The following is a 27,418-nucleotide window of genomic DNA, read 5'->3' on the forward strand; positions in this document are numbered from 1 at the left end:
CTCCCAAGGCCTGGAGGCCCCTGCTGTGAAGATTCACGCTGAATCCCCAATCCCCTCCGTGCCATCTCAATCCTGAAATGAGCCCGGCCCCTTGCCCCTGCCCTCGGAATGGAAGCTAGGCAGCAGCTGGGTCCCTGATTTACTGATGACAGTCTCCAACGCCAAGGAGGGGGCTGTAGGGGAGCAGGTGACAGGAGGGATAAATCACCTCCACAGCAAGCCTCTGCTTCCAGCTCTGGCTGGGGCTGCTGGGATGCAAGCCTGCGTTGGGGCCATCCTATAGGGCAGGTGGCTCCAGCTGCTCCTGCCCCTATCCCTGGGCCTTTCCTCTCTACCTGCTTTGGGTTGGCACCTTCAGTAGGGTGGGCTAGCAGGTACAAAAGCAGTAACAGAGTTACTGATTAACTGGAGTACTTGGACATTTGGGCCACCCTCCACTCATGAACGTCTTTGTCATGCCTTCATTTGTTTCACAAATATTTTAGGGAAGAGCCCTATGGTTCAAGGGCTGGCACATGGTAAGCACTTCAAAAATGTTGGTTGAATCAATGAATGAGTACAAGGTTTAGACCTAGAAAAGTCTGATTCACTGTCCTCATCATACTGCCCATCTATTTTTGGGCCCTCAAGCAAGTCACTGCCTCAAGCTGGGCCTTGGTGCCATCCTCTGCCCAATGGACATGATGGTGACAGCCCCTGACCAGTTTCTTCACTGGTTGCTGGGAGAGCCTCAAGGGAGAAAAGATGTGAAAGGAGATTATAACTCACATTGCACTAGCACCTACTAGGTGCAAGGCCCTGTGGGAACTGCCATGATGGTGCAGCTTTGGCCTTTGCCCTGGACAGCCACAGTCCACTGGGGGACGTCTGCCTGTGGGCTCCCCTCTTGGCTCTCACATCACTGTGTGCCCCTCTCTTTTCCCCAGGCCCCTCATGCACCCCAGAACTCACCGTCCTGTCCACACAGGCCACAGAGCGCCCGGCAAAGAGGCTGGCCACACCTCGGGCCACGTTGACCTCATCACTGAGGATGTCTTCCCACCGGTTGTTGCGGAACTTGAACAACTTGTCCGTATACGTGGCCACCCCTGGAGAGAGAAGGGAGGGCTGGTGGGTGGTGGGCATGTGTGCATGTATGTTTTGGGGCACCTGCCACAGGTGGTCGGATCATCTGCGGCAAAGTGAGTGCTCCCCACAACACTCACTTAAACAGGTGAGGCTCTATTTGGGGGCACTCAGGTATTTTCATTTGAGAGAAAAGACTGGCTTATGAAAATGGCCAGTCCATGCCTCAGGAGCCACAGAAGAAATGTTATTGCTACTGTGTGTCTGAGATGACCCTGGATAGCTGGGTTTCACATTTTGCACCATGGTCCTGCAACATACAGGAGATCTGGGATTGCCAATATTTCAGCACCCAAACTCCACCCAGAATGTCTCTTTCTCCAGCACCTGCCTCCCACATTCTCTGCTGGATCATAGGACCTCATTTGGGTCTGAGAAGAAATGATCTTGGTTGGTAGGTGGGGTTCTAAGTCCAGATCCAGGAAGGGGCAAGAAGTGGAGCTCTGACAGACATGTTGCCCATCCCCAGGGGATCCAGATGGCAGTAGGGTCAGCCCCCAGGTGGGGTAAAGTGTTTGAGCAGCCCTGGGAGGCCCTCGACAGCAGTGGTCTCCACCCCTTTCAGAACCGAATGGAGGCTGAGGACTGCCAGCTCAGGGAGTCGCACACACACGTACCACGCAACATACCACATGTAATTGCGGGGGGTCTGTGGAATCCTGAAGCACGCTCATGGCTAAACTTTATTTTAGGTAGGTGGGGAAGAACTTCTGGTGGCCAGAGGTTCAAACCCTTCTAAGACCACTTAGGCAGAGTTCTCCACTCTGTCATCACCCCTAGTTTATTTCTTGCTCATGTGAGCCCCGGAGCATTCATATTTTAGGAGGAATCCTGTTCTTCTCTCAAGGACTGGCATAGGAAACACACAAGAGGAGCAGCTGCAGCCAGGAAGGTGAGCAGGGGAAGGAGTGGATCTGGGGATAGACCCCTGCATGTGACTCTCTGGCTGGCCCAGGGCAGAGGCCACGGCTTAGGCGAAGGGAGCAGCATGCTGCAGTGGTTAAGACCTTAGCATAAACAAGCCCCAGGCCCGGTCTCTGTTCTACCCAGATTCTATGTCTAGGGGCTAGCTGTTGACTTTGGGGAGGTTGTTCAGTATCTCTGAGTTTGTTTTCTTATCTGCAAATGAGACGACAGTAATCAGTACATCCAGTTTACTGTGAGGCATACGTGAGATGATATACGTGAAAGGCCTAGCACGGTGCCCCCTCAAGGAGGGTGGGCATTAGCAGTGGTCATTCCCATGTTACAGATAGGGCACTCTCCAGGGTCCTTTAGGGACATCAGCTCCACACTGCAGGGGTCTGGTGAGAGTCAGTGTGTGAAACAAATGGCTGAGAAGGAGTGTGGGAGTGGGTTAGGGGAGGGCAGTTTTAAGGGATCCCTCAGGTGGCTCTCCCCAGGAGAGGCCAAAAGGCTTTGCTCTCCCACTGGTCTCCTGTGGGACTCTCCTAAGAGGGGTCTCCACAGGGACCCACGAGGGCTGGTACATGGCCTGTGAGGTCTGGAGTTGGCCTCAGAAAGCCTCACCAGGCACCAGGGAGCTGGCAGTGGAGCAGAGCTCTCCTGCCTGGCCTGCCCTCCCAGGAGTGCAGAAGCCCGTCTGGGGGAAGGAAAGGCCCTTCATGAGCAGAGCAGGAAGTAGATCCAGGAGGCCTGCAGGTGGAGGCTTGGGCTGAGGAGCCGCAGCTGGAGAGGGCACAAAGCTGCTGCGGCCTGCGAGGGAAGCCCACTGGGGCAGCCGAGGAGCTGAGTCTGGCTGGAAGCATAGCTGCCGACTCCCATTAGCTTGGGGCCTTGCTCATTCTTTATCCTCTCCAGCCTTGGTTTCCTCGCCTGGGCATCAGGGGAACAGCTGTGCCTCCTCCCTCACATGTGGCTGTGGGGATTCTAGGAGAGAATGCACTGAAGCCCTGGCCCACGGTGGGCTTTGCTCATGGCAGCCCCACACCCCTCCAGGCCACAGCACCTCCTCACCATCCTCGGGGGCCAGATGTATTTAGAAATTTAGATTTTGTTCTTTCACATTTTAGAAAGGTAACACAGTGCACACACCGTTTATTACATAACACCCCCAGGAGGGATGGGGCCGCACCCTGTAATTAAACACATTAATATTTCTGCAGTAAAATATATGAATATTCACACTGAGTGGGATAAATAAAGCCTATAAATAGCTCGCGTCAGCCCAGGACAGGTTTTGCTATCAATTCATTTTCCCACAAACTTAAAAAAAGCACCTGAGGCTTTCAGAGTGTTTTGGATTCTAGGACTGCAGAACAGAGACCGTGGGGCTGGACTGCCATGGTTATGGCTGTTCTCCAAGCAATGGCGGCCTCATCATCCTTTCCTAGTGCTTGGGGACCTTTGAAGGTGGCCTTGCCGGCATTGGGGTCTCTAGCTGCCACCGGCAACAAGTGACCCTCGCCCTTCTCTGTCAGACCAGGGCTCCTGTAGAGGGTCCTCCAGCCAGTCCAGCCCCCGCTGCAATACTGAGGTTAACTTTTGGCAAAGCATGGGCCAGTGTGAGAAAGTAGCTGCCAGTAGCTGGGGATCTGCAGAGCTCAATGGGCCCCCCACTTGCAAGAATTTGCAAAAATTCGGGAGAAATTTCTCATGCAGCTGAGTTCCTGCCTCAGTGAGACAGATGAGAGGAGCAAACAGGCCCAGGGGGACTCTGTTCTTCTGTTTGCCTCCTCACCTCCAATTCCTTCTGCTCCCCCAAGATAAACATTTCCCAGAGTGTGCTTTATGGAGCCCTGGTCTCTGTGAGCTGCCTGGAGAAAAGATGCTATGATCATCTGAGTTCGGGAAAGACCACACCTTTCATGCCCTTCTTCGAGATTCCCAATGAATATCCATCTATTAAAACTTTGACAAGTCCTGCAATAAATTACCCGCTTAATCTTTATTTAATCCAGCCTGTCCCAAACACAGCTGGCTATGAGCTCCTTTTTGCAGCTCACCTATTAGCATCCTGCCAAACTGGCACTGTTCTTAGCAAGTTGCGTTTTGGGGTGGTGCTGTCCAGCCATGCTCTGGGCTTCGTGGCCAGAGGGGTCAGGGTGCCATATGCTGTTAGCCTCTTCCCCTGTTCCACCTCCTGGCTTCTGAGCTGACCAGGGACACCCAGAAGAATAAACTAATTAAGGTAAAATGTGCAACAGTGATGCAGAGCCTTGTAGATCATAAATGGGAACGGCAAAATCAATGGCAACCCCTCTGCAGGCAGAGGCCCGGAGGCCTGGGAGCCTGGGTGAGGAGAGACAGGAGCCCTTGATTTAGGAAGAGCACACGCTCTGGCAGCTGCAACCTGGGTAATTAGGTGTGTCAGGAAGACAGATAAACAGCGAGCTGTCTGGGTCGATGGCACGGGTAGTCACCGCCCAAACACTGGCCCCCAGCCTGTCGGCGTGTAATCTCGCCTTTTGGCTCCTTGTAGCTGCACTCTGCCCTGGGGTCCCACACCAAGTCAGGGGGCAGCTGCTCAGGAGAGGAGAGGCTGTTAGTTGCAGGAGAGAGGGGCTCTCCTGAGCCCCCTGGGGGAGACTGAGAGGGCAGAGGCCTGGGAGAAACATAAGGGGGTTCGCGAGCAGGGCAGGGGTGCTCTAGGGGTCACAGTTCCCATGAGAAGTGTGTCTGAGGACTCCGATTCCCATCCTGAGACTTTGGCATCTTGGCATTTAAGGAGACTTGAAGGTCTCGGAGTCCAGTAGAACTGGCATTTGCTGCCAGGCGGCCAGTTGGGAAGGCCCAGTAGGCAAGGATGAGCATCTGCCATGCCCTGCAAGTGTCAGGGACAGCAGGAGATCCACTGGGAAGCAGGGGTCTCAGTTGCTGATTCAGGGCGCCTATAGTCCATTCAACAACAGGATGGATAGGTAGAGGAGATGCCACAGGACTACAGTGAAACTAACTTTACTTAACATTTCTGCAGCACTTCACATATATTCACGCGTGTGCCAGGCATTTCACACACCTTTATTCATTGACCGTCACCACAACCCCTGAGCTGGGTACTAATTTCCTGCCCAGTTTACAGATGAAGGATCTGAGACACAAGAGACAAGGGAGCTGCCTAAGACCCCGCAGCTGGCAGAGCTCTGAGGGGTAAAGACAGGAGGATACGTCCCGGAGATGCCATGAAATCAGGACGGAAGAAGCCACAGTGATCATGGAGGGCTTCATGATGAAGGAGGCACCTGAACCTGGACTCCTGTTTCTAGAGGACTTCAGGCTCTGCATGAAGCTTCTCTTTAATAAGCATCATCTCACCTAAGGCTCGCAGCTGCCTTGAGAGGTGGTGCAGCCCCATTTTACAGATGGAGAAATTGAGGGGGCAGACAGGTTAGTCAGGTGCCCAGGGTCACAAAGCTAGTATGTGGTGGAGACAGATTCAAAGCCTGTGCTTCTGAGTGGTGCACTCTGCAACTTAGGCTGGGAGAGGGGAGGGGGGTGCTCCAGGCAGGCAGGGGGATAGACAGAGATGCAGAGCCTACATGTTTGCCCAGAGAGAAGAATTTGTGGAGGTTGAGGAGGAAGAAGTGTGGCAGGGCAGGAGAGACCCACTAATTCCAGGACTGAGGGCAGAAGGGGACCTTGGTGGTTCTGATCTGGGGAAGATAGTGTTTCTAGAACATTAATCTGGCAGTGGAGTGAGGGGTGGTTTGGCAAGGGAGAAAAGGTGGCCACTTCTGTGATGATTGTAGGAGTAGGAGGAAGCATGGGATGCAGGAGGCTGGTGCAGGAAGGGCAGGGGTGGGTGGGTGTAAGGGGTCAGAGTGGGACAGTGACTGAGGCAGGGACACTGGGCCAGCTGGGAGCAGGAGCAGAAACCTGGCTTCACACCTTTTGCATGTGATAGGGTCACAAAGTGGCTGAGAAGACATGTCCAAGAGGTCGCTGGGCATGAAGGACAGCAGGGTGCAGAGCAGAGAGGCTGGAGCTGGGGTGGAGGGGAAACGATGTGTCCCTGGAGCAGCCTCATTCACTTGTAGGAGGAAGAAGGGGCAGACGTTGGAAGAATCATCAGACCGAAGGGAAGGTTCACATCAAGGCATCAGTGTCAATCTAGCAGATGGCCCTCAGTTTGCTATCCCGTCATCCCATCCATATCAAGCTGCCTCCAAAGAGTAACTTGGAGCCACTGCGAGGGTGTTCGGGTCATAAAGGGCTCTTCCTTCCTTCATTGGCCTGAGTGCCTCCTCCCCCACAGGCTGCTGCCACCTCGGGGAGATGAAATGACTTGCGGTCTGGTATAAGGGCAGAGAGAAGAGTGAACAAGTGTGTGGCAGGGAAGAGGTCTCTGCCTCCAAACTCCAAAATAATGTAAAGAGATTACTGCCAAACAGCAGGGTTAAGGAGTGGGCCAGCCTAGGCTGATCTCGGGCAAGTCACAAACTTGTCCTTATTTGTAAAACAGGATCATGAGAATGGCTACCTATTCATCAGGCTGTTGTGAGAATTCTATAATGCATGTGAAGTACTTAGAATATTATATGGCATGATAAGTTTAATAAATAATAAAAACAATATCATCATCATTACCACCATCCTCATCACCATCACCATCATCATGACCACCCTCACAGTCCTCACCATCATGACCATCACCACCACCACCATCCTCACCATCATGACCATCATCACTATTAACACCACCACCACCATCATCATCCGGGGATGACAGGGCATGACCACTTCAGGTCCTCAATGAATTACTATATAAACTGACATTGAGTTTGAAATGCTTTATAAGACTTAGTTAATGGAAACTCAGAAAAGCAGTGATGGCCCCAGAGGAAGAAAGAACTAGTTCAGGATATTTCAATGAAGAAGGAACCCAGACTCCCTCCTGACCCTAATATAGTTTCTGACCCAAGTCTTCATCCTTCCATCCCAGGATGAAGATGGAAATCTGACCAACCTCTGCCAGGTGCTTCACTCACATGTGCTCATTTAGTCCTCTCCAGGGTCATGTCAGGAAGACAGTTTCATCATTTTACAGAGAGAAACTGAGACTCTGAGGGTCAAGTCATTTGCCTGAGGTTGCACAGTTGGTATTAAGTGGCAAAGCTGAACTTTAAACTATGATCTGACTGCAAAGCGTTCCCCACCCAACTCTGTATTAAAGAGCTGGAGTGGGGGCTGGTGGAGGGCAACTGAGTCCCTGGCTCCTAAGGAAACGTGTTCTGTGTAAGGACTGAGAAAATAGCCTTTGGGGCCCCATACCATTTATGGGGCTGCTTTGATAGCCTCATCCATCCTTGCTTCTTATGGGGTCACACGTAAGAGAAGCCCTTTAGGGGTGGGGGCAGGAAGTCTGGACAGGTCATTAACTTGTCTTTCCACATGGGGCCAGGCCAGGTGAGCTGAAAATCAGAGCACTACATCTAAGAGAAGCATGGCTGGGACTTAGGAGCACCTGGAAGCTGACTGGGAGAGAAGGTAGAGATTCAGCACAGTGTGGCTCAGGCTTTTCCAGGCATTGGAAGTCACGGACATCCTGTTGAAGTGCAGATTCTGGTCTGGTAGGTCTGGGGTGGGGCCTGAGGTTCCGCATTTTAGAACAGCTTCTAGCTGTTGCTGATGCTACTGGCCCACAGAACACACTTTGAGTAGCAAGATGCAGAGTGTCTAGGTGTAGCTGGACTGGCCTGGGTGAGGGAGCTGCTGGACCAAGGGTATACTCTCAAGAGCAGATGGCTCAACTGTTGTGTGGGCAGAAGCTGGAAGTGCAACATGCCCCCAACTGCCTTTCTTTTTTGCCACAGTGACTGACCCCTCCTCTCTGAGAGGGTACAGAAGCCCCTGCCAATGGCCTAAGGTTGACACAGAGCTCAGAAGCCATCAGTGAAAAGAGTTGATAAATCCAAGTTCATAAAAATAAAAATTTTCTGCATTGCAAATCCCATGATGAACAAAGACAAAACACAAATGACAAACAAGGGGAAACTATTTGCAACATGCATTACAGAGGACTAATTTCCCTAATTTATAAAGAGGTGTTACAAATCAATAAGAAAAAGGCCAATAATCAATAGAAAAACTGGGCAAAGGCAGTGAGCAGACAAGAGATTCAAATATATAAACATATGCTCAGCCCACTTGTTTTGAGAAAAATGAAAATTAAGCCTACACTTAGGTATCAATTTTTTCCTATCATATTGGCAAATATTTAAAAAAATTATGGCACACTGTGTTGAGAGATGCTTACTCGCTTCAGGGCTGATGGGAGCATCATATGGACTGTTCGTGTAAAGGGTGATTTGGCAACGCCTATCAAATCCACACACATATATTCCTCTGACCCAGCAATTCTTTTCTAAATATGAACACCCCTCCCAGATATGCCTGCAACTGTGGACAGTGGCATGCTGTACAAGCTTATTCATTTGGTGGCACTGCTTGTATAGGAGCAGAAAATAGCAAACCATCTCAATGGTCATCAACAGAGGACCAATTTGGTGAACTGTAAATCAACACAATGGAGTACAATACAACCATCAAAAGAATGAGCAAGCAGTCTGTGTGCTGCTATGACATAACATCCAAAATTGGTTGTTAAACAAAACAAGCAGGAGCAGCAACGTGAGTAGAGTATGCTACTATTAGTGTAGAAAAGGAGGGAAGCATATGTAGATTGAAGGTAGCAGATTGTCGATGACTTGTTCTTTTGAATGGAGTAAACATGATATAGTGGTGGGGCTCCCAATTCCTGCTGACCCATCTCCTACCCATGCCACCATGACCCCAGATCACATAGGCAGGAGAGCTCAGGGCCATAGCGGATGGTGTGGCCAGCACTGGACCCCTAGGGGGCATGGGCTCTGATTGGGAGCTGCAGGAAGTCCCCGGTTCTTGGATGTTGAGGGAGGTGCTGGAACCAGCCTCTTATTCCCCTTTGTCCTACACGCTCTCCTTCCTGGTTTTCACCAAGTAATGTGTTGCCTGAACCACACTGGCTTATAGTTTTCCACGTCAGTTAAGCCATAAGCTAGTTTTGATGGCCCAGGCTTTCTTGGGATTGTGGTCAATTTTCCTCTGTTCCCTCCCTCCTACCTATTTTCCAATTCTTATTTTTTTAAAAAAGATTTTATTTATTTATTCATGACAGAAACACAGAGAGAGAGAGGTAGAGACGGGCAGAGGGAGAAGCAGGCCCCATGCAGGGAGCCTGATGTGGGACTCGATCCTGGGACTCCAGGATCACGCCCTGGGCTGAAGGCAGGCGCTAAACCACTGAGCAACCCAGGGATCCCCTATTTTCCAATTCTTAATCCTTGATCCAGGCCCCCCTGGTCCTCTCTTCTGGGTAATATCTTGTTTACATGATGGTCCTTTTCTGTTTCCGTTGCTAGAGTCTCTCTCCCCCATGGGCCAGGAGGGGGGCCTGGCCCCTCTGCCCAGGACACTTCTAAAGGCTCTGGCTTTCTTCACGCTGCTGGATTCTAACAGCTACTGCTTGGAGAGCACTTACTAAGTCCTAGATACCATTATAAGTGCTTTTCATTCGGAGTCTCAGTTGTTCATTCAAATATATGTGTTAAATGTTTATTAAGTGAGATTAAGTGGTCTTGGAGATACAGCAACAAACAAGACCAAGTTTTTATCCCTATGGAGCTGAGTAGAAGAGCAGAATAGATGAACATACTTTAACATAACATAACATAACATAACATAACATAACATAACATAACATAACATAACATACTTTCAGAGAGCACTGAGTGCTATGGAGAGAAATGAAGCAAAGTAAGGCCAGAGAGAGATAGGGGTATGGTTTTAAGGTTTTCAGGCAAGACCCCATCTGAGGATGAGCCTGAATGAAGGGAAGGAGTAAGCCCTGAAAACAGTGGTGGGAAAAGCATTTCAGGCAGAGGTAACAGCAAGTATGAAGGCCTCAGGTGGGAACACGGTGAGCAAGAGGAAGCGAGTAGGCAATGAGGTCAGAAAGGCAACCAGGCTCACATCAAGGAGGGATGTTGTAGGCCCTGGTAGAGACTCTGGATATAGTCTATGAAGCCACTCGAGGAAGTCGGGCTTATGAAGTTGATGTGATTTTTCACACTCTACAAGGAATACCCAGTGAGTAAGGTGCAGATCTCAGGGTTGTACAAACTAATTCCCACTGCCAGGATGCAGGGTCTCAAACCCCTTCCAGAGATTCTAATGCTGCTATCCCAAAGGCTGGCTGAGGAAGAGGATGGGGCCATCCTTGCACAGGCCTCTCCAATGCTCCAGCACAGGCTGAAGGAGCCCCCAGGCACATGCCACAAGCAGTGCAGGCTGGCAGGGCTCCTGGAGGGGATCTCAGGTTCCCCATGGTAGGCAGCATGGCAGTGGCTAAGCGTTGTGCCAGCTGGACCCAAGGAAGTGCTGACATCGCACAAATGTCCCAGCTCTACACCATGCCCACTGTCGATGAATCAATTGAATCACTGGACTGAAAAATTAACTCAAACCCACAGACATCCCTCGAACCCACAGAAGGTCACCAGGAGGTGCATGCCTGGAACTGAGGCTTCTGGGCCCTGTCGCCCTTCCCCAGCACTGGGGGCCCAGCTCTAGCCTCTCCTAGATGAATATTTGTGCCCTGAAACCCAAGAAGCCCAGGACCTTTTCGGGGTGGGGGGCGGAGTTGGTGGAGAGCTCCACATTGCCTGCTTCCCCTTGTTTTCGCTTGGCTGGCAAAACTTCTCTTTGACCTAATGGCTCATGCCTTGTCTGTTCTTCCTGGATTTATTTATCAAATTTTTGATGGTGCTCTCAGGATGTTCAAAGTCTACCTGGGTTGGAGGCACCGGTATAGGGACTTTGCTCTCACGGAGCTTAGAGTCCAGGAGAATTAGGTGCCTCGAGAAATCTCAGGCTGCATTGAGGATACAGTATAAATTTCAGGAGGGCAGGATTTTTGTCTGTTTCATTCATGGGGCATCCTCAGAGCCTAGAATAGTGCCTGGCACACAGTAGTTGCTCAGTAAAAATCTGTCCAGTGAATGAATACATCTGTGAACAACAGGAGCTTTGGGTAGGTTAGGCCAGGCCGAGCAGGGAATCAACATGATTGCTGGCGGGTGCGTAGCCTTTCAACTTTGACAGCACATGGGGAATCACTTGGAAAGCTTTATAATCTGGGTAACTGGGTTCTACCCCTAGAGGTCTGGATTGGCCTGGATTGGGGTACACCATGGGAAGTGGGAGGGATAAAAGCTCCCCAGGAAATTCTAATGTGTGGCTCTCGCTGAGCACTCTGCTCTAGGATTCCCAGCAGAAGGCTCCGAGGACATGGGAGGGGCTACAGCCTCAGAGCCACCTGACCAGCTCCTCCCAGGTGCTCTGTGCTTGGTGAGTAGGGAGGAGAATCTGTCCCCTTCCTCTGGCATCCTGCCTGCTGGGCCTATGTGAGACATCACCCACCTTCCACAGTTCTTCCTATTTCTGCTTCCCTGTCCCACTGCATCTTCCTGGGGACTCTCCTCTTCCACGGCTGTCCCTTGCTTCTGCTCCCCTCCTGACCTTCAACTTAAAGGGTTGATCAGCCCATCAATTAATTGTGTCCTAATCCAATCTTGGCTTAGTTGGAGAGAGGGTAGTAAATCCAGCTGGGTAATCATGCCCTGATATTTGTGTAGGGATAATTACTATCTCTCAGGCCTCACTTGGTGGCAAGATGAGATGAAAACCCATAAAACACCACTCCGGGCTGTGGCTCATTGTTTCTTGGCTGCACAAGGCTGGCTGCCAGCCAGTCAGCCCCGCCTGCCCCTGCCCCTGGCACAGGCCCCAACCCCTTCCCCTCCCATTCATGCCACTGGCAGGGCTTAACATCAGGGGCAGTCTAGGGGCTAGATCCTGGCCTGGCCTCAAAAACCAGTAGGGGAACTTTATGGGCCCAGGGAAAGCCAGTGTGTGTGTGCTGGGGCTGGGGAAGAGGCAGGGAAGGCGATCCCCACAGCTAGGCAATCCCCTACCTTTGGGAGACTGGAAGGGTCTGGGATGGTGAATACACAGGTCTGAACCACAGGGCATTGTCTAGACCAACCCAAGAGGACGCTGCCATCTGGAAGAGTCCAGTGCATGTCCCACCTGGCCTCAGAGACGTGAGGCTCTGCATGTTTCAGGAAGACACCATGGCCTGGGACTTCCCAGCAGATGTTATGGCTCCATGGGAGTGGACTTCATTCTAGTGGGCTGAGCTCGGGCTTGAGAGAATATGAGAGTCAGGGTTTGGCAACCACCTTGATCTTTAGCCCAAGAACACAGCTGCCAACTTGTGCAGCACTGAGGACTTGCTATGAGCCAGGCTCTTCACGAGGCCCTGAGGACACTGGATTGAGTAAGGCCATGGAAACTCTCTCTCTTTCTTTTAAAGATTTTATTTGTTCATTTGAGAGAGAGAAAGAAAGCATGAGCAGGGGGAAGGGCAGAGGGAGAAGCAGGCTCCCTGTTGAGCAGAAAGCCTGACACAGGTGCTCTGTCCCAGGACCCTGAGATCATGACCTGAGCCGCAGTCAGATGCTTAACTGACTGAGCCACCAAGGCGCCCTGGCCATGGGGTATCATTATTAAAGGATGGATGTAGAATCAGACCCCTGGGTGTGAGTCCTGGGACTTAAAAGGTATGTGACCTTATGCCAGTCATGTGACCTCTGTCCCTCAATTTTCTCAACTCTACAGGGGGATGTCGAAGACCAACCTGAGTGAGCTGCTGTGAGGCTTACATGAGATAATTAATGTAAAGTGCTTGGACCCAAGCCTGGCACACAGTCAGTGCTACTCAAGTTAGCCGTTATCAGTATCCTTACTGTTCTTTAGTCTTCTGGACATCAATATTCCTCAGCCATTCCTTGGTAGGTGGTCCCTGGGTCAGCAACAGCATTATAGTGTGAAAGCAATGCAGGATCCTGGGCTGCACCCAGACCCACTGAGTCAGAATGTGCATTTACACAAGACCCCCAGGTAAGTTGGCTGAGACACTCTAGGCTGAGAAAGGCTCTGTGAACTGAAGGTCTGTCTCCTTCCAAGTTGTTTCCCCAGCATCTAGCATCTCTAGTCTGGTTTGGAGTAGCTCAGCAGGAATTTGTAGAGTGAATAAATGAGCTCAGCTAAAAGCTGTGGGGGGCCCTTGAAGGATTTCAGAGCATTCTGAAAGGTCCTCTAGAAGCAGCATGGAGGGTGATTCCAGGGGACCATCTGTCCAGTGAGAAGTGCTGAGTGGCTGAGCCATGGCAGGAGCAGTGGAGAGGGGAGGGGTGGAAGCAGAGGCGGGTGCTGCTCAGAGTGGGAGGTGAACACGGCAGAAAGTCTGAGGGAGATGAGGGGCGCTCCTGGATGGGTGGTGGTGGGGTCTCTGCTAGGCCAGAGCAAGCTCCTGGAGGCAGCAGGGGCCTATGCCTGGGGGGAGCCCCTCCCCTGAGCTGGTGCTGGGAGGAAAAGAGTGGGAAGCAGGAAGAGGCCCAAGGCCACAACCCCTTACCTGAGAAGGCATTATTGGTGTTGAGGAAGTAGATCTCCTCACGGCCATCCCCATCAATGTCGCAGGCTGTGACCCCAATAGCATTCCCCTGACGGTCCCGCAGCGCATAGTAAGGGGAGCTGCGCTCATCCACTGCAATGTTCACCAGTCGCTTTTGAGTCCGGTCATACTTCAGCACCAGGTTGGGGCCATTGTACCTGCAGGAGGAAGGGGTGGGGGTGTTGAGGAGGAGCAGCTGAGTACACCTGGTGTCCTCCTGCCCAACAATGGGGCTTAGAATCCTCCTGGGCAGGTCTACAGTGGGGCAGTTCAGCCCTGGGGCATCCCGGGGAAACCCTCACCTCAGAGGTCCCTGGGTGTTTGGTGGGTATCCGTGATTCAGACACAGACTCACTCAAAATAAGAGCCAACTGGGCCCACCTGGGACACAATATAAGAAGCAGGGTGGCACAGAGGGAGCCAGCGACAAGCCCCTTACCACAGGCTTCCCTGAAGAGAATGACCACTCCCCTACATCTACCTTGGCCATTTCAATGTCAAAGCACTTTCACATTTATGATCTCACTAATTTAAATCTAATAAGCAAGTGAGGTGGCTTGGGAGGCTGTATTATTAACCCATTTTGCAGATGAGACAACTGATGAGCTTCATCGGGGAAACGGAGACTGAGTGCCCTTCCCCACAGTAACACAACTAGTCAAATGTCAGGTGCTAGGACTTGGACCCAGGCTCTTTCTGTGCAAATGAGTTCCAGAGGAGCTGGGAATGACTCTCTCCTGACAGAGTCCCAGCATTTAAACAGTAGCATGAGATGAGCATCTCAGATGGGTAAAGATTATGAACACATCTAAAGCCAGAGGGTGGACCTGCTGGAGCTCTTTTTCTTTTAAAAGATTTTATTTATTTATTTGGGTGATGGGAGAGGGAGAGGGAGAGAGAGACAGAGACAGAGAGAGAGAGAGAGAGAGAGAGAGAACGTGCCAGAGTGCACAAGGGGGAGGAGGGGCAGCAGCAGAGGGAGAAGTAGACACCCTGCCGAGCAGGGAGCCCTCATAGGGCTCCATTCTAGGACTCTGGGATTATGACCTGAGCGGTAGGCAGCCACTTAACCAAGAATGAGCCATCAGGTGCCCTGCAGCCCTTTTTCTAAGGAACTCAATATGAAAGATTAAAATGCTCATCTGTCCTCATCTCGTCTCATTCTCCTGCAGCCACACAGCCTTCAGGCTATACTGAAGGCCCAGGCATGTTCTTGCCTCAGGGACTTTGCATTTGCTGTTGCCCCTGCCCAGGATGCACTTCCTCCAGAGAGCCACATGACTGTTTCCCTCTGTCACCAAGTTCAGGACCTGCCTCCATTGCTGCTTCTCAGTAAAGTCTTCCTGGCCACAGGCCTGAAACCTGCAAGCACTGCCCCCCCACCCCACCCCCGCTCCTTATCCTTCATTCCTGCTCTTCCCCCAAAGCTTTTACCAGCAGCAGATAATTCTCTTGTCTTTTTGTTTAGCTCTCCCTTCTATGTCTGATCCCACTAGAATATCAGCTCCACGAGGGCAGAACTTTTTGTCTGTTTCGTTCCCCAGGCCCTACCACAGAGTCTGGCACAAAATACGTGCTCAGTAAATACTTGTTGAATGATCAAATGAATGGAACCTCAGATTGGAGTCATAAAGGCTTAAGTGTCCCACAGTCAGTTTCTTCCCACTGTCTTTCCATCTGGAGAAAGTACCATGTCCAAGGTCACCCTCAGACAGTGTGGTCATGAATGTCTGAAGGCCTCCTCCTGCCTCTAGAGAACACCAGCTTGCCAGGCTCTCCTAAAGAACCCGGCCAATGTCCATCCATTAGTCCTGGCCTCCTGCCTTTGTTTTAACCTAAGTGTGTACATCCTGCGTGACGTTCAGCTGAAGGCCTCCGGCTGTCCTGGCTGAGAACACTTTGGGGGTGGGGATGGGGTGGGCGGAAAGACCTCTCCAAGGTCTTTGAGAGAAATCACTTCTTGCTTTCCTGAAACTGGTCCAACTTGGCTCTCTCCTTCATCACTGAGATGCAGAGCCAGTGAAGTTTGGGGAGTGCTGAGCAACTGGCCAGGCGCCTTCTGGCACCCACAGTGTGTGAAAGGGGGGCACAGAGCTCAGTGGGCGCTGAGTCAGCACCCGGTGATGGAACGTCGTGCCTCAGACGCCTTGATGAACGGTGTCTGAGGGCCGTGAGTTGAGGGCATGGCATGACCCATGGGACATGTCTGGGCAGGAGAGACAGAACACTTGGGTTTCAGCACCATCAGCAGCTGGCTCTAGCCCCCAGGGACAGAAAATACCTTGGGTGCTACCCACGAGTTCTGGTTGCTATCATCTCTGCTGCTCCTCACAAGACACCATGGCCCTAGAGTGCTGGGTTTGTTAAAGGTACTATCAGAAGAACGGTCTCACTTGAGCCCCACAGAAAGAGGGTTGATGAAGCATTTTTCTAGAAAAGGAAACTGAGGGTCAGGCAGGCGGTGAGCTGTCCAAGGTTACATAGCTGGTATGTGGCAGGGCTGGGCCTCTGTCTCTAGGCTCTAAATCCTGTGTTCCTTCCACCCACCATATTGACACTCCTGGTCCTCTGATTTCTTTTTCTGGTGGCGGCCCCCAAAGTAGTGACCATGAGAAATGCCCAAGAACTGCATGTCAAGGGGAGATAATAGGCTACTTTGCTACAGCACTTTACAAAGCATGTTCTCATCCTTGATTTCATTTACTTCTTGCAGGTCTTGACTTTTCCCCAGATTAGTTTTGTAACCCTAGGTTGGTTCCCCTTTGGGTTTCTCTTCTGCAAAGTGAGAGTCAGACTAACTCAGAGTGTCACAAAATGTGTTGACAAATGTGGCCATGGGGCGGCAGGGGCATGGCTCTGCACATAGTGGAAGCCAGTCCTCTTGCCCTGAATCTGGGGTGGCAGCTGTGCACACAAGGTTCCTACTCCCATGGTGGTGGCCCTAGATCCTCTTTTCTTTGAAGAACTTGGAGGCGCTAGTTCCAGGCACTGCCTAGGGGGTACTGGGGTGGGATTGCCAGGCTGGCTCAAATTCCTCCATCTGCTACAGAGTGAGCATGTGCCATAGAGTCTGCCTAAACCTAACTGGTGGCCTGGGATGAATCCCAACACTCTGGCCCCTTCTCTCCTGCCGCCACCCCTAGGGACTATAGATGCAAAGCCAAACCAACAGCTCCTGGGTAGGCTTCTTGACAAGCCATGACACAAGGCCAGAGGTAAATGCACAGAGTTGCCACTCCTCCCTCCACCCAGGCTGCCCTCTACTGGGTCTGCTGGACTGACATTTGAACCTCTTACAATCCTCTCCTAAGATAATCAGGCGTGTCCCCTCCCTCTTCTCCATGGAGCAGATGCTCCTGTTGGGTTCCTCACCATCCCCCGCCCTCGAATAGGCTCTGCCTTTTCCAGCTTCTATGACTGCTCAGCTGCAGACACCCCCTTCCACAGGGGATGGTCTCCCTACCCCCCTGCCCTCCCATGAAGTCTGCCCCCACTGACCACCTCTTGGCTGAATGTGATCTCTTCTCTGGATAACCAATGTTCTGTGCCTCACTTATTCCTATGAGGGCAGAGTTGTTTGTGTTCCAACATCACTTCCCTTCATTAAAACATATGCTTCTTGAGCCCGGGAAGCATGTGGATACATCTTTGCACTTGCTGAGCCTAGAGCAACGGTTGGCATAGAGAAGGTGCTCAACGAGTATCTGTCCAAGGCAGAAATAAGTGAGTGAATGGATGGATAAATATAAATAATCACATGCAGCGTGAATAGGGTCGTTGCCACAGGCCAAGTACCTTTCTGAGCAATGTACACTCACTGTCTCATTGTATCCTCATGACAGACCAGGATTTTGCAAACGTGGAGACTGAGGTCCAGAGATTGGCCACAGTCACTAACCCACCCACAGTCCCTCTGGGTGGCAGTCCCCATGTTGATAAGCTTGGGGGTGCTGGACATGAGGGATGTGAAATTTCACGTTTCCTCTCTGACACTTGCCAGAGATTGCTGGTTTCTTCCAGAAATTCAAGAGGCTTTGAGGCTGAGTTAAATGGGATCAGGGAGTGGGACAGTGTCCCATGCTGTTAAAAAGTAGCTGTGACTTCATAATATCAAAGCTGGGCCAGTAGGCAGAAGTGATTGGCTGGGTGGCAACTGGAAAATCTGCCTGAGAGACCTTGGCAGGGCACAATCTATACTTTGTTCATGCTGTCCAATTCTGGTGCCAGTCCCCTGGGACAGTACTGCTGTGGACAGGGAGGGGCCTTCGGGGTGGGCCCAGGAGCACAGCATGGGCACAGGGGCCTGGCCCCCATCCTTTCCGGCTGTGACCTTGAGCTTGTCACTGAGTGCCTCACCTCTAACTCAGGGCTGCTACATACCTCATAGCATGGCTGTAAAGCTGAGACAGTGTGTGTGATAACACTTGGTAAACTGTGAAGAGTTACACAATTATAAGTTCTCATCATTACGAAAAGTAACACAAAAGCCAAGGCCTAATCTCTCACTCTCCAGTGACCATTTTGAGAGTTTCTAAACACACTTGTTATTTCTTATCCCAAACATCCCACTCTTGATCTCTCATCCTCTAAGAGTATGTTTCTCTACTTAAGCCCTCCTTTCATAACCAAATTTCTTGAAGATTTGTCTTGGTATGCTGTCTCCCCTCTCTCACCATCCATATACCCCTCCCTGATCCACATTCCCCCCAACTCCAGCAAAGCTACACTGGTTACTATCATGGGGGGGTGGGGCTTTCAGGTGGCCACATCAAGGGACAGGCTTTCTATCTTCCTCTCTCTTGGCCTCCAGCTGCATCTACCACACTGGCCAGCTCTCTGAGCATCCACTACACCGTTTCCTCTTAAAGCACTCTGCTCTTTTGGATTTGAGAATATATCCTGCCCTGGTTCCCTTCTCTCTGGTTACTTCTCTTTTTGCTCTTTGTAGATCCTTCCTCCTCACCCTGCCCTCTTGATGTTGGAGTCTCCAGGCCTGCTGCTGGGCCCCCTTCTTCTCTCTCTGTCCCATTCCACTGGGGGATAATATCCATTCCCAACTCCCAAAATTTCTATCCCTACCCCAAATCCCCAGTCTGAGTAGACTCATATATCTGACTGCTTACCTGACATCTCCCCTTGCATGCCCCACACTCACCTCTGATAGAATGTGTCCAAAATGGAACTATGCTTGCTCCACCCTCCTCCTCCCTGCAATGGGCACCCAAGTACTAAAGCCCAAAACCTGGCACCAACATTGGTTCTCCCTTCCCCTTGTTGTCACATCTCATTCACTGGCCAAACCTGTCATTTCTACCTCCTAAAATATTTCAAATGCTTTTCCTTCTTTCCTCCCCAACTGTCACCATCTCTGGAGAGTCTACTTCTACTGCTTTCTCGCCGGCCCCCAAAATCTAACCTCCCCACACTGTAGCCAGAGTCATCTTTTAAACACATAAACCGGATAAGCCACTCTCCTGCCTAAAACCCTTAGGTGGCATTCCTGCATGTCAGAATGACCCCTTACCATGCCTGGCCTGGGAGCCTGGCTTGGTCTGTTGCTACCTCGCTGACCTCTTCCAACCACACTGGCCTCCTCTCAGCTCTCAGCATTCCAGCAGGTGCTGTCCCAGCCCCGTGCCCTTTCACAGGGCTGCTCCCTCTGATGAGGACACTCTCCCTCCACTTCTCTCTTGCTTTGTCCTGGGCTGGCCCTTACTCATCCTCTATGTCCTGCCTCAAAAGGCGTCTCAGAGAGATCATCCCCTGGTCGGTATTCCAATCACTACATCCACTGTCCCACTCTTAATTGGGTACCTATTTATTGCCCACTTCTTCCAGTAAACTATAAGCTTCATGAGGGCAGGGACTGTGTCTGCTTTGTTCACATCTGTCTTCCCATCACTGAGTACATAGTGCTCAATAAATACTTGCACAGGGAACAAATGAGAAGGAGCCTATAGAAGGTGCAGGATCATTGTGGGGTAGCTGAGTAGAAAATCAACTTTGACCCTCCACTTTCATTAGTTTTCAAAAGATAGATGCAAACATAGTCATGGCAAAGAGGAGGCTGAGGGCTGGTGTCCTGGGTAAGAATCAGAGAGAACAATGAAATGTTATAGATAGATACAGAGGATCTACTTTTTTTTTTCTGTTGAGGATCATTGACCCATGTGAAAAAAAGGCCACTTAGGCAGTTAAATAAAGGGAAGCCAGATAAAAGGACATAATAATTATTGGGTACCTACTGAATATTAGATATGGTACTAAGTAACTTATATACAATATCTTATTGTACGTAAATGGATATTTAAAAATTTTGAACAATATGATATATAAAATATGCTTAATTTTTAAAATACCTATTTTAAAAATTAAGAATAGGAAACTTTTTTTCACTCAAGGAGGAAAATAATGAAAAATATATAGCTATTCAACATTCTAGTCAGGGGAGAGAGGCAGGGCAAAAAGAAGAGACAGGTGTGCATATACATAAACAAATAGAGACACAAAGAATGCACAGCAATGAAAACTGAGGGACGATGAACCCCTGAGTACAGAGAGAAAACCACACACATAAATACAGATAAAGAGAATGGCCCAGATAGAAACAGACACACATGGAAGGGGGGATATGCATATCTATGGAGACAAATAGACTCTTGGAAGGACACAAAGTCAGAACTCTGAGATATCATGATAGGAGAAACAACCCATCTTGTGGCTATCTTGGGCATTTCCTCTGAAGAGTTTTAAAGATCTGTGGCATTTTCACAACTATGGGCTTAAGGGGGTATTTATTCTTGTTCACTTCAATATCCTTATTTTATAGATTAAGAAAGTGACCTTCAGAGAAAAGTGACTTTCTGAAAGTCAAACAGCTAATGATTAGACAAAATAAACTGAAAGACATACTTGTTCCTTAGTCTAATGCAGGATCAGCAAAACTATGGCTTTTGGGCCAAATATGGCATGCTACTTGTTTTTGTAAATAAAATTTTATTGAGACACAGACATGTTCATTCATTTATGTATTATCTATGAGAGCTTTTCCTACATAACAGAACTGTATGGTTCCAAAGTTGATAATATTTACCATTTGGCTTCTTGCAAAAAAAGATCTCCAACCCTTGGTTTAAAGGATTGTCAGCCTCGGGGTGCCTGGGTGGTACAACTGGTGAAATATCTGACTCTTGGTTTTGGCTCAGGTTGTGATCTCAGGGTCATGATCTCAGGGTTGTGAGATTGAGCGCCGTGGTGGGCTCTATGCTCAGTGCAGAGTCTGCTTGGGATTCTCTCTCCCTCTGTCCTCCACCCTCCCTGCACTCTCATGATCTCTCTCTCTCTCAAATAAATAAATAAATAAATATTTAATAAAGGATTGTCAGCCTCATATTATGGATATATTACAGGTTCGAAGTGATCACTATCATAACAGAACACAAAATTAAAATAAGCTCTAATAAAAATTAATTTTGGGTCTGTGCTTGGGAATATACAGTTTTATGAAATAGGTACTTCAGGGTGAGTATAGGTGGAATGTAAGGAAGATGTTAGGTCTTAGGATGGAGACTGTGAGGCAAAATAATGTGTAGGGAAAAAGGAGACTGAGAAGAGCTGCCTAGGATGAGAACAGGGTCCCATGTATGGGGGTTTTTCTAAGGCTAAGAAATAAAAAAAAGCATGTGTCCTTTCAGTGAGTAAAGAGGTTAAATTGGGAGTGCTGGATGGTCTCCAAAGATGGCTGCCATCATTTTCTTCCTTCTCTGTATGCACATGTTATTCCACTCATCAAGAGGTGGAATCCCTTTTGCCTCCCCTTGAATCTGGGCTGGCTTTGTGACTTGCCTCGACTGCAAAATATGGGAGAATGGAAGTGATGTTGAAACAGTTCAGGGCCCAGACACTAAGGGGCCTGCCAGCTTCCCCTTCATCTCTGGGAGAATCTGGTCACCATGTAAGAAATTTGGTTACCTTGAGACAACCACACTCTGAGAAAGCCCAGTCTAGCCCCATAGAGAGACCATGTGGAAGATCACCTAGGCACCAGATATGTGAATGAGGACCTCATGGGCTGTCCAGCCCAGCCTACAGTTGAATACAGCCAAGTGAGTGACACCAGCTGACGTCCCGTGGAACAGAAGAATGATCCAGCTGAGCCCTTCCCAAATTCCTGACCCACAGAATTGTGAGAAATAATAAATTGTTTTTCAGCTACTAAATTTTTGGAAAAGGAAGCAGATAATGATGGTCTATCATTTCAGACCTAAGGGGAAAGGAACTTATCCCTGGAAAGTAGGGGAGAGTATTATAAATCAGTGGGATCTCTAGTTCAGTCATTTCAGTTCACAGCAGACAGGTCTCCCCAAGGGAGGCCTGGAGCCATTGGGGTGATACTTGGATCTCAGAATAGCTAATGGTATGTGCAGAGGCTGAGGGTGGAAGGGTACTAAAAATACAAGGATTCCAGACACCCCTGTTTTTCTACCCCTCCCTCTCATTCTTCTTTCCTTTCTAAGCCAAATCTGTTTCCTATTTTGAATGCACAACCTTGACATAGGTCATTTCTTTGGAAACATGTGTAATGCTCTATTTTTTTTTTACATATTTAATTGTTTGAAAGCCGTTGAGGTTAAATAGGACCAGAAAACATATGGGAAGGCATTTAAACAGGAGATTCACAGATTGTATCCTAAAAGAGGATATATCCAGAGGCCGGATATTAGTTTAAAGGAATGGAGACTTTGGTAGTGGGAGGGTTGCAGGCATGATGCGAAATCTGGGGCTGGGGATTTTATAGGGGAGTAAGTTCGGTACATCTGGAAGGGGCATCCCAGAAAACAAACAAATAAATTTGATCCTGAATTAGGAGCTAATCAGGGTGGAGAAGACCCTATAAATAAGTGCAAAGAAATAGATAACTTTGTAGAGATGGAAGACAAGAACCTTTTGTCCTAAGAGGTGGATAGTTTTTCAAGAAAGTGATGTTTGGCACCAAAAGGTCAGAATAATCTGTAGTGATGAGTGTCTGTTCTGTAAAAACTCCATGCAGACTGATTGATTTATGTCTTGTTCTAAAAAAGATCTGTGCTCAGTATGTGCTTTATGCCCTCGGAATTTCTTATATTTTGATGACTGTGGAAGCACCCAGAAGGCAGAGACTACCATTTCCAGCTCTTTCCCCCACTATTCCTAGGACAATGCCAGGAAAAGATAGGTACTCAGTCATTTCTGTTGTTGATGATGATGACGATGATGATGACGATGACGATGGTGTTGATGATGATGATGATAGTGAAGACCATGCCTCTCCTCCTCAATGCATGTTTACTTTAAGACAGGGAGGCAGGAATCCCATTAACAATTAAAGGAGGGATTCAGGTGACAGATGGACGCTGTGTTAATCAGGATTCTTTGGTTGCAAGTGGCGCCTGAACTGAAGAATTTTTCGGCTCAAATGTCCAAACTGCCAAAACAGAAAGGCTACAGCCAGGTCTCAGGGTGATTGGAACCAGGGTTCTGACCAGAATGCTGTCTAGGCTTCATTTCTCCTCTCCTCTTCCTCCTTCCTCTGTCTGTTGGCCTCCTTCTCTCACACCATCCTCCTCTGCAAGGCTGTGGAGGCTGTGGCAACACTCTCAGCCTCGCCCTTCAGTTTAGGTACAGACAGCAGATGCTTTCTTCCCTCAGCTCCGGTATGAGACGTCCCAGGGCAGGGCTCTGATTAGCCCAGGTTGAATCATGCACCCATCTTCAGGAGTGGGGAGCCTGTGGTTGCCAGCCTTCAACTAGTACCAGAGCTAGCAAGAGAAGCATCTTAGAAGCTACATATTTTCGGGGAGAGAAGTACCAGGAAGGATGAGGGATGTGTCTCCAGACAGACAGTCACTCATCTGGGTCTGTACATTCCAGAGACAGACTTGCTAGGGCCTACTGATGGAAAGCAATGATTCCCTGGCACCACTGAGTCCCCGCATCCTCTAGATACATCTCAAGGTCTCCCCACTCCCCTCCAGAAGCCCCAGAAAGAGGTAAACACAGAAAGTGGAGCGACTGTATGACTCACTGTGTTCTGAAAATGGGTCCGGTTCTTGGCTTCCTGCCTACTCTTCCATTGCTGGCTGCAGGGAGGCAAGAGGACAGAGAGTTGGCAGTGACAAGCCCAGTGTGGGGAATGGGGGGATATGAGGTGAGCTCTGGCCCAGCTCTGTGATCAACCTTCTGTGGGTTCAGGCAAATAACTTAAACTTGGTCCCCAAATACTTTAAATGTCTAGACACACTTTATTCCCTCATGCTATAATTACCTGGAAGCTTTTAGATTAAAAAAAAATGTTAGTCTTTGTCTTTCTCTCTCTTTTGGCTAAAGAGGTGGGCCAATTCAGAGGCAGAATAGCAAGGCAAGTAGCCTATGGATGCCTCAGTCTTCTTTAAGAGAGAAAAAGATAAGCCAGTCATTCTCTAATGACTGCATTCCACCCTTCTGGGATCCTGTTTCTGGGTTGGTCCACACAGCATGCCACACGATATAATTCTCAGCTCAAAGATCCTCCAGCCTAATATGGCAAATAAGGAGGGGCTCCAATCCCTAGCTTTTAGGAAGAGGGAGAGTTCACTTCTCCTGGGGTAAAGCCATTACAGAGAAGGTACATTTGATCTAGAACTTGAAAGGAAGTATAGGATTTTCATAGAAGATATATGAGTTAGGCATTTACAAAAGAAATAGTGTGAGCTATGAAGCAGAAAAATATGCCTAGGGAATAGAGGGGAGACTAACTAGATGATACAGAGATGTGTGTTGGATAATCGTGGAAAAGAGTAGAAGGCAAACTGGAAAGTATGTGGCAGCTAAGGTTGTAGAAGATGTGATATATAAACTAAGACTTCAGATTTTCTCTGGTGGGAAATGGAGAGCTCCTGGAGGATTCTAGACAGGATGTACCATTATAACAGTACTGTTTTGAAGAGCACTGTCTGGTGGTTGTGTGCATGAAGGATGGGTCAGGGAAGAGACTTGATATGATAGTGCAAAAGAATGAGAATTCCCTTAAATTATTCCAAAAACCCCTGAACTACTTTGAGTGGATTTTTGTTCCTCGCAAGCAAATGACTCCTAAGACAGAGCAGAGTTAAGAAGGCACAGAAATTAAGAAAGCAAGGATGAAAGAGGCATGGCCAACTGTGCGAAATGCTTTGAAGAAGTCTAAAAGGCCAAGGATTGGAACAAACAAATGGATTTGGTAACTTGGAAGGCACCAATGACCTTCAGGGAAGCTGTTTCCTTAGAGAGGAGAGAGGAGCTAGGGTGAGGGGAGAAGAGCATGGATGCGCAGCAGTGTAGATGACTCACTAAGGACCAGGAGGGCTCAGGAAGGCCTAGGATCCTGGCTAGGGCTACATGGAGTTGAGTGACAGTTTTACACCGCTATGGGGCCTGTGCATGTTTGTGGGTGGGAGGAAAAGATCCAGGAAGGCAATAAATTTAGAGGGATCTGGGCAAGATGTGTAGAAGGTGGAGGGGGCAGAGTCTAAAGTAGCAGCAGTCTAAGCTCAGATCACCTGCAATTAAGAGAATAAGGGAGGAAAACAAGATGGGTAAGAAGAAAGGATGAGGTGGAAGAGAATGACTAGACAGTTGGGGCCCAGAGACCTTGGTCTGCTCCTATGTGAAGAAGTGAGGTTCTCTGAGAGGAGGGTGTGGAAGTCATAGCTTAAGGACAGAAGAAGTCAAAATTATAACCGAGGAGCTAATACGTGGCCACTTTCCATGGTAAATGGGGCATGCAGGGTGAGCCACCTCAGGGGTGAAGTGGGGACAGTTTGATGGGTGGTAAGACACAGAGAGCAGGGGGAGGGGAGGGACAGGGTTAGCTGAGGGGGCGGGGAGGACACACTCTGCAATCACAGCAGGGAGGCCAGAGCAGGGGCCAGGGAGTCCTCCAGGGGCAAGGTAGAGGCAGAGGTGGAGTGCAGGCAGGACTGCCTCTGGGAGCCGAGCTCAGGTTGGGGGCAGGCATTCCGGGTCTTGGACCTGGAATGGGGGCTGCCTGCCCCTCTGCCCTGGGGAATGGCTGGGTGAAGTTGGTGGGAGCATCTTCACTAGGGCGTGAGTACTGGGCTCTGTGGCTGCAACATGGGGGCAGCAGAAAGTTCACTGGACTTGGAGTTTGAACAGTGTGGTGAAGAGTATGACTCAGAAGTCAGACCACCTGGGGGCATATCCCTGCTTTGCAACTGTCTAGTGGTGTGGACATTCTTGGGTAAGTCACCCAGCCTGTCCATGCCTGTTTCTTGAAATCAGCTTCTCTGCCACAGGGTTGTGCTGAGGATTAAGATCATACCTGTAAAGTTGTTAATACGGTGCTGGGCAAAGAGCAAATGCTCAATAAACACTAATTAGCACGTCTGTCTTCTTCCATATACACTCAGTGCCTGATACACGATGGGAACTCGATAAATATTTTTGAAAGAATGAATTATTATGATTATTATCTGTAGCCTTGAGCACAGAAGACTGAGCTCCACAGAATTCTGGACTATATTTTATTCTTCTAGCCCCTAACACAATGTCTGATAAAGGAACCTGCTTCCATTCTCGAGGATTCAGTTTCCTCATCTATAAAGCAGGGCTAATAATACTTGTTTACCCCAAGGTCAGATGAGATGACCTATGTAAACTGAGACACAGTGGTAGGTTTTGCGTGTGCATGCACACACACCCACACATGTGCATACATGCATGTGCACACACACAGTATATGGCTGTTGTCTGCAGCACAGGCAGCCGCCTGGTCCCCAGGGAGCTCTAGTTCTTCTACCCTATTCGACAGGAGCTGAATGATAGGCCCATTGAGCTGCAGGAATGCCCAGTGAAGGGGAGGCGATAGGAATTTGTTGAGGCCTGGTACGGTGCTGTGGTTTTCTCCAGCAAGGAGGAAGTCCGGGGCTGGGCACCTCACTGGACATGAGGTATGCAAGAAGCTGCTTTAAGTCAGCCTGGCCCGATGCCTGTGTTGGACAGGCAAGGAGAGACACAGGTGACTAGGCAGAGGTCACAGGCCCTGGTGAGGGCAAGAGAACAGACATGTCTTGGCTGGCGAAGGGCAGACAGGGCTTCGTGTGAAAACAAAGAGCAGGCAGGCTCCTCTCGGTCACAGCTCATGGGAGGATGGAGATGGCCATGTTCAGCTGAGAACAGTCTCGCCCTGCTAGCCCAAGGCTCTGTCCAACTGGAGTCCTGGCCCAGACTCTAGCTGGGTGCACCGCCTTGACAACTAACTGCTTGGAATTTCTAATTTCAGTCACTGTTGGAGTTCCCCACCCCCACCCAGCCCCTTGTCTGTCAGATTACATGGGCCGTGCTGTCGGCCCCTTCCCCCTTTGCCTGCCTGGATCTCCACATGCTCTCTCCAGACCCTGTGGATATACAGTTCTGCCTGCTGGACTCCACTCCCTATTCACCCTGCTATCCCATCCCAGGGGGAAAATCAAGTTCCTTCTAGTTTTTTCTCATGCTGCAGCTACTGGGAGCATGCCTGGCTGTGTCTTGAGAAATAATAGGTGGAGGAGGCAGCAAAAAGCCTTCTAGTTGCTATGGAGTGTTAACTGATGAATTAAACTCTTCATTTTGATTTGAAGGAAAGTCCTAGAAGAGACTCTTGCTTTAAAAAATATAAAGCTGCCAACAATGAAAGGCATTCATTCAGAGGGGTCTTTGTTGCCAAGCTGGCTTGAATTCCCTTAGCCATGCATTAACACTAATCAGAATCTGGCTGTTGGA

General features: G+C 49.5%; 1 protein-coding gene across 5 annotated transcripts in view; it reads right to left on the reverse strand.

The window, feature by feature from the left end:
* CRTAC1 (cartilage acidic protein 1) overlaps window positions 1-27,418 on the reverse strand; it is a 157,676-nt gene that overhangs the window by 62,082 nt on the left and 68,176 nt on the right. For all 5 annotated transcript variants that reach the window (XM_072739681.1, XM_072739679.1, XM_072739678.1 and 2 more), the window contains exons 3-4: window positions 13,604-13,800; window positions 952-1,088 (exon numbers count right to left, since the gene is read on the reverse strand). In XM_072739681.1, the coding sequence (XP_072595782.1) occupies window positions 952-1,088; window positions 13,604-13,800 (334 nt within the window). The remainder of the gene's footprint in view (window positions 1-951; window positions 1,089-13,603; window positions 13,801-27,418) is intronic.

Source organism: Vulpes vulpes, chromosome 15 (assembly GCF_048418805.1).
Source record: "Vulpes vulpes isolate BD-2025 chromosome 15, VulVul3, whole genome shotgun sequence".
NCBI classification, from domain to species: Eukaryota; Metazoa; Chordata; class Mammalia; order Carnivora; family Canidae; genus Vulpes; species Vulpes vulpes.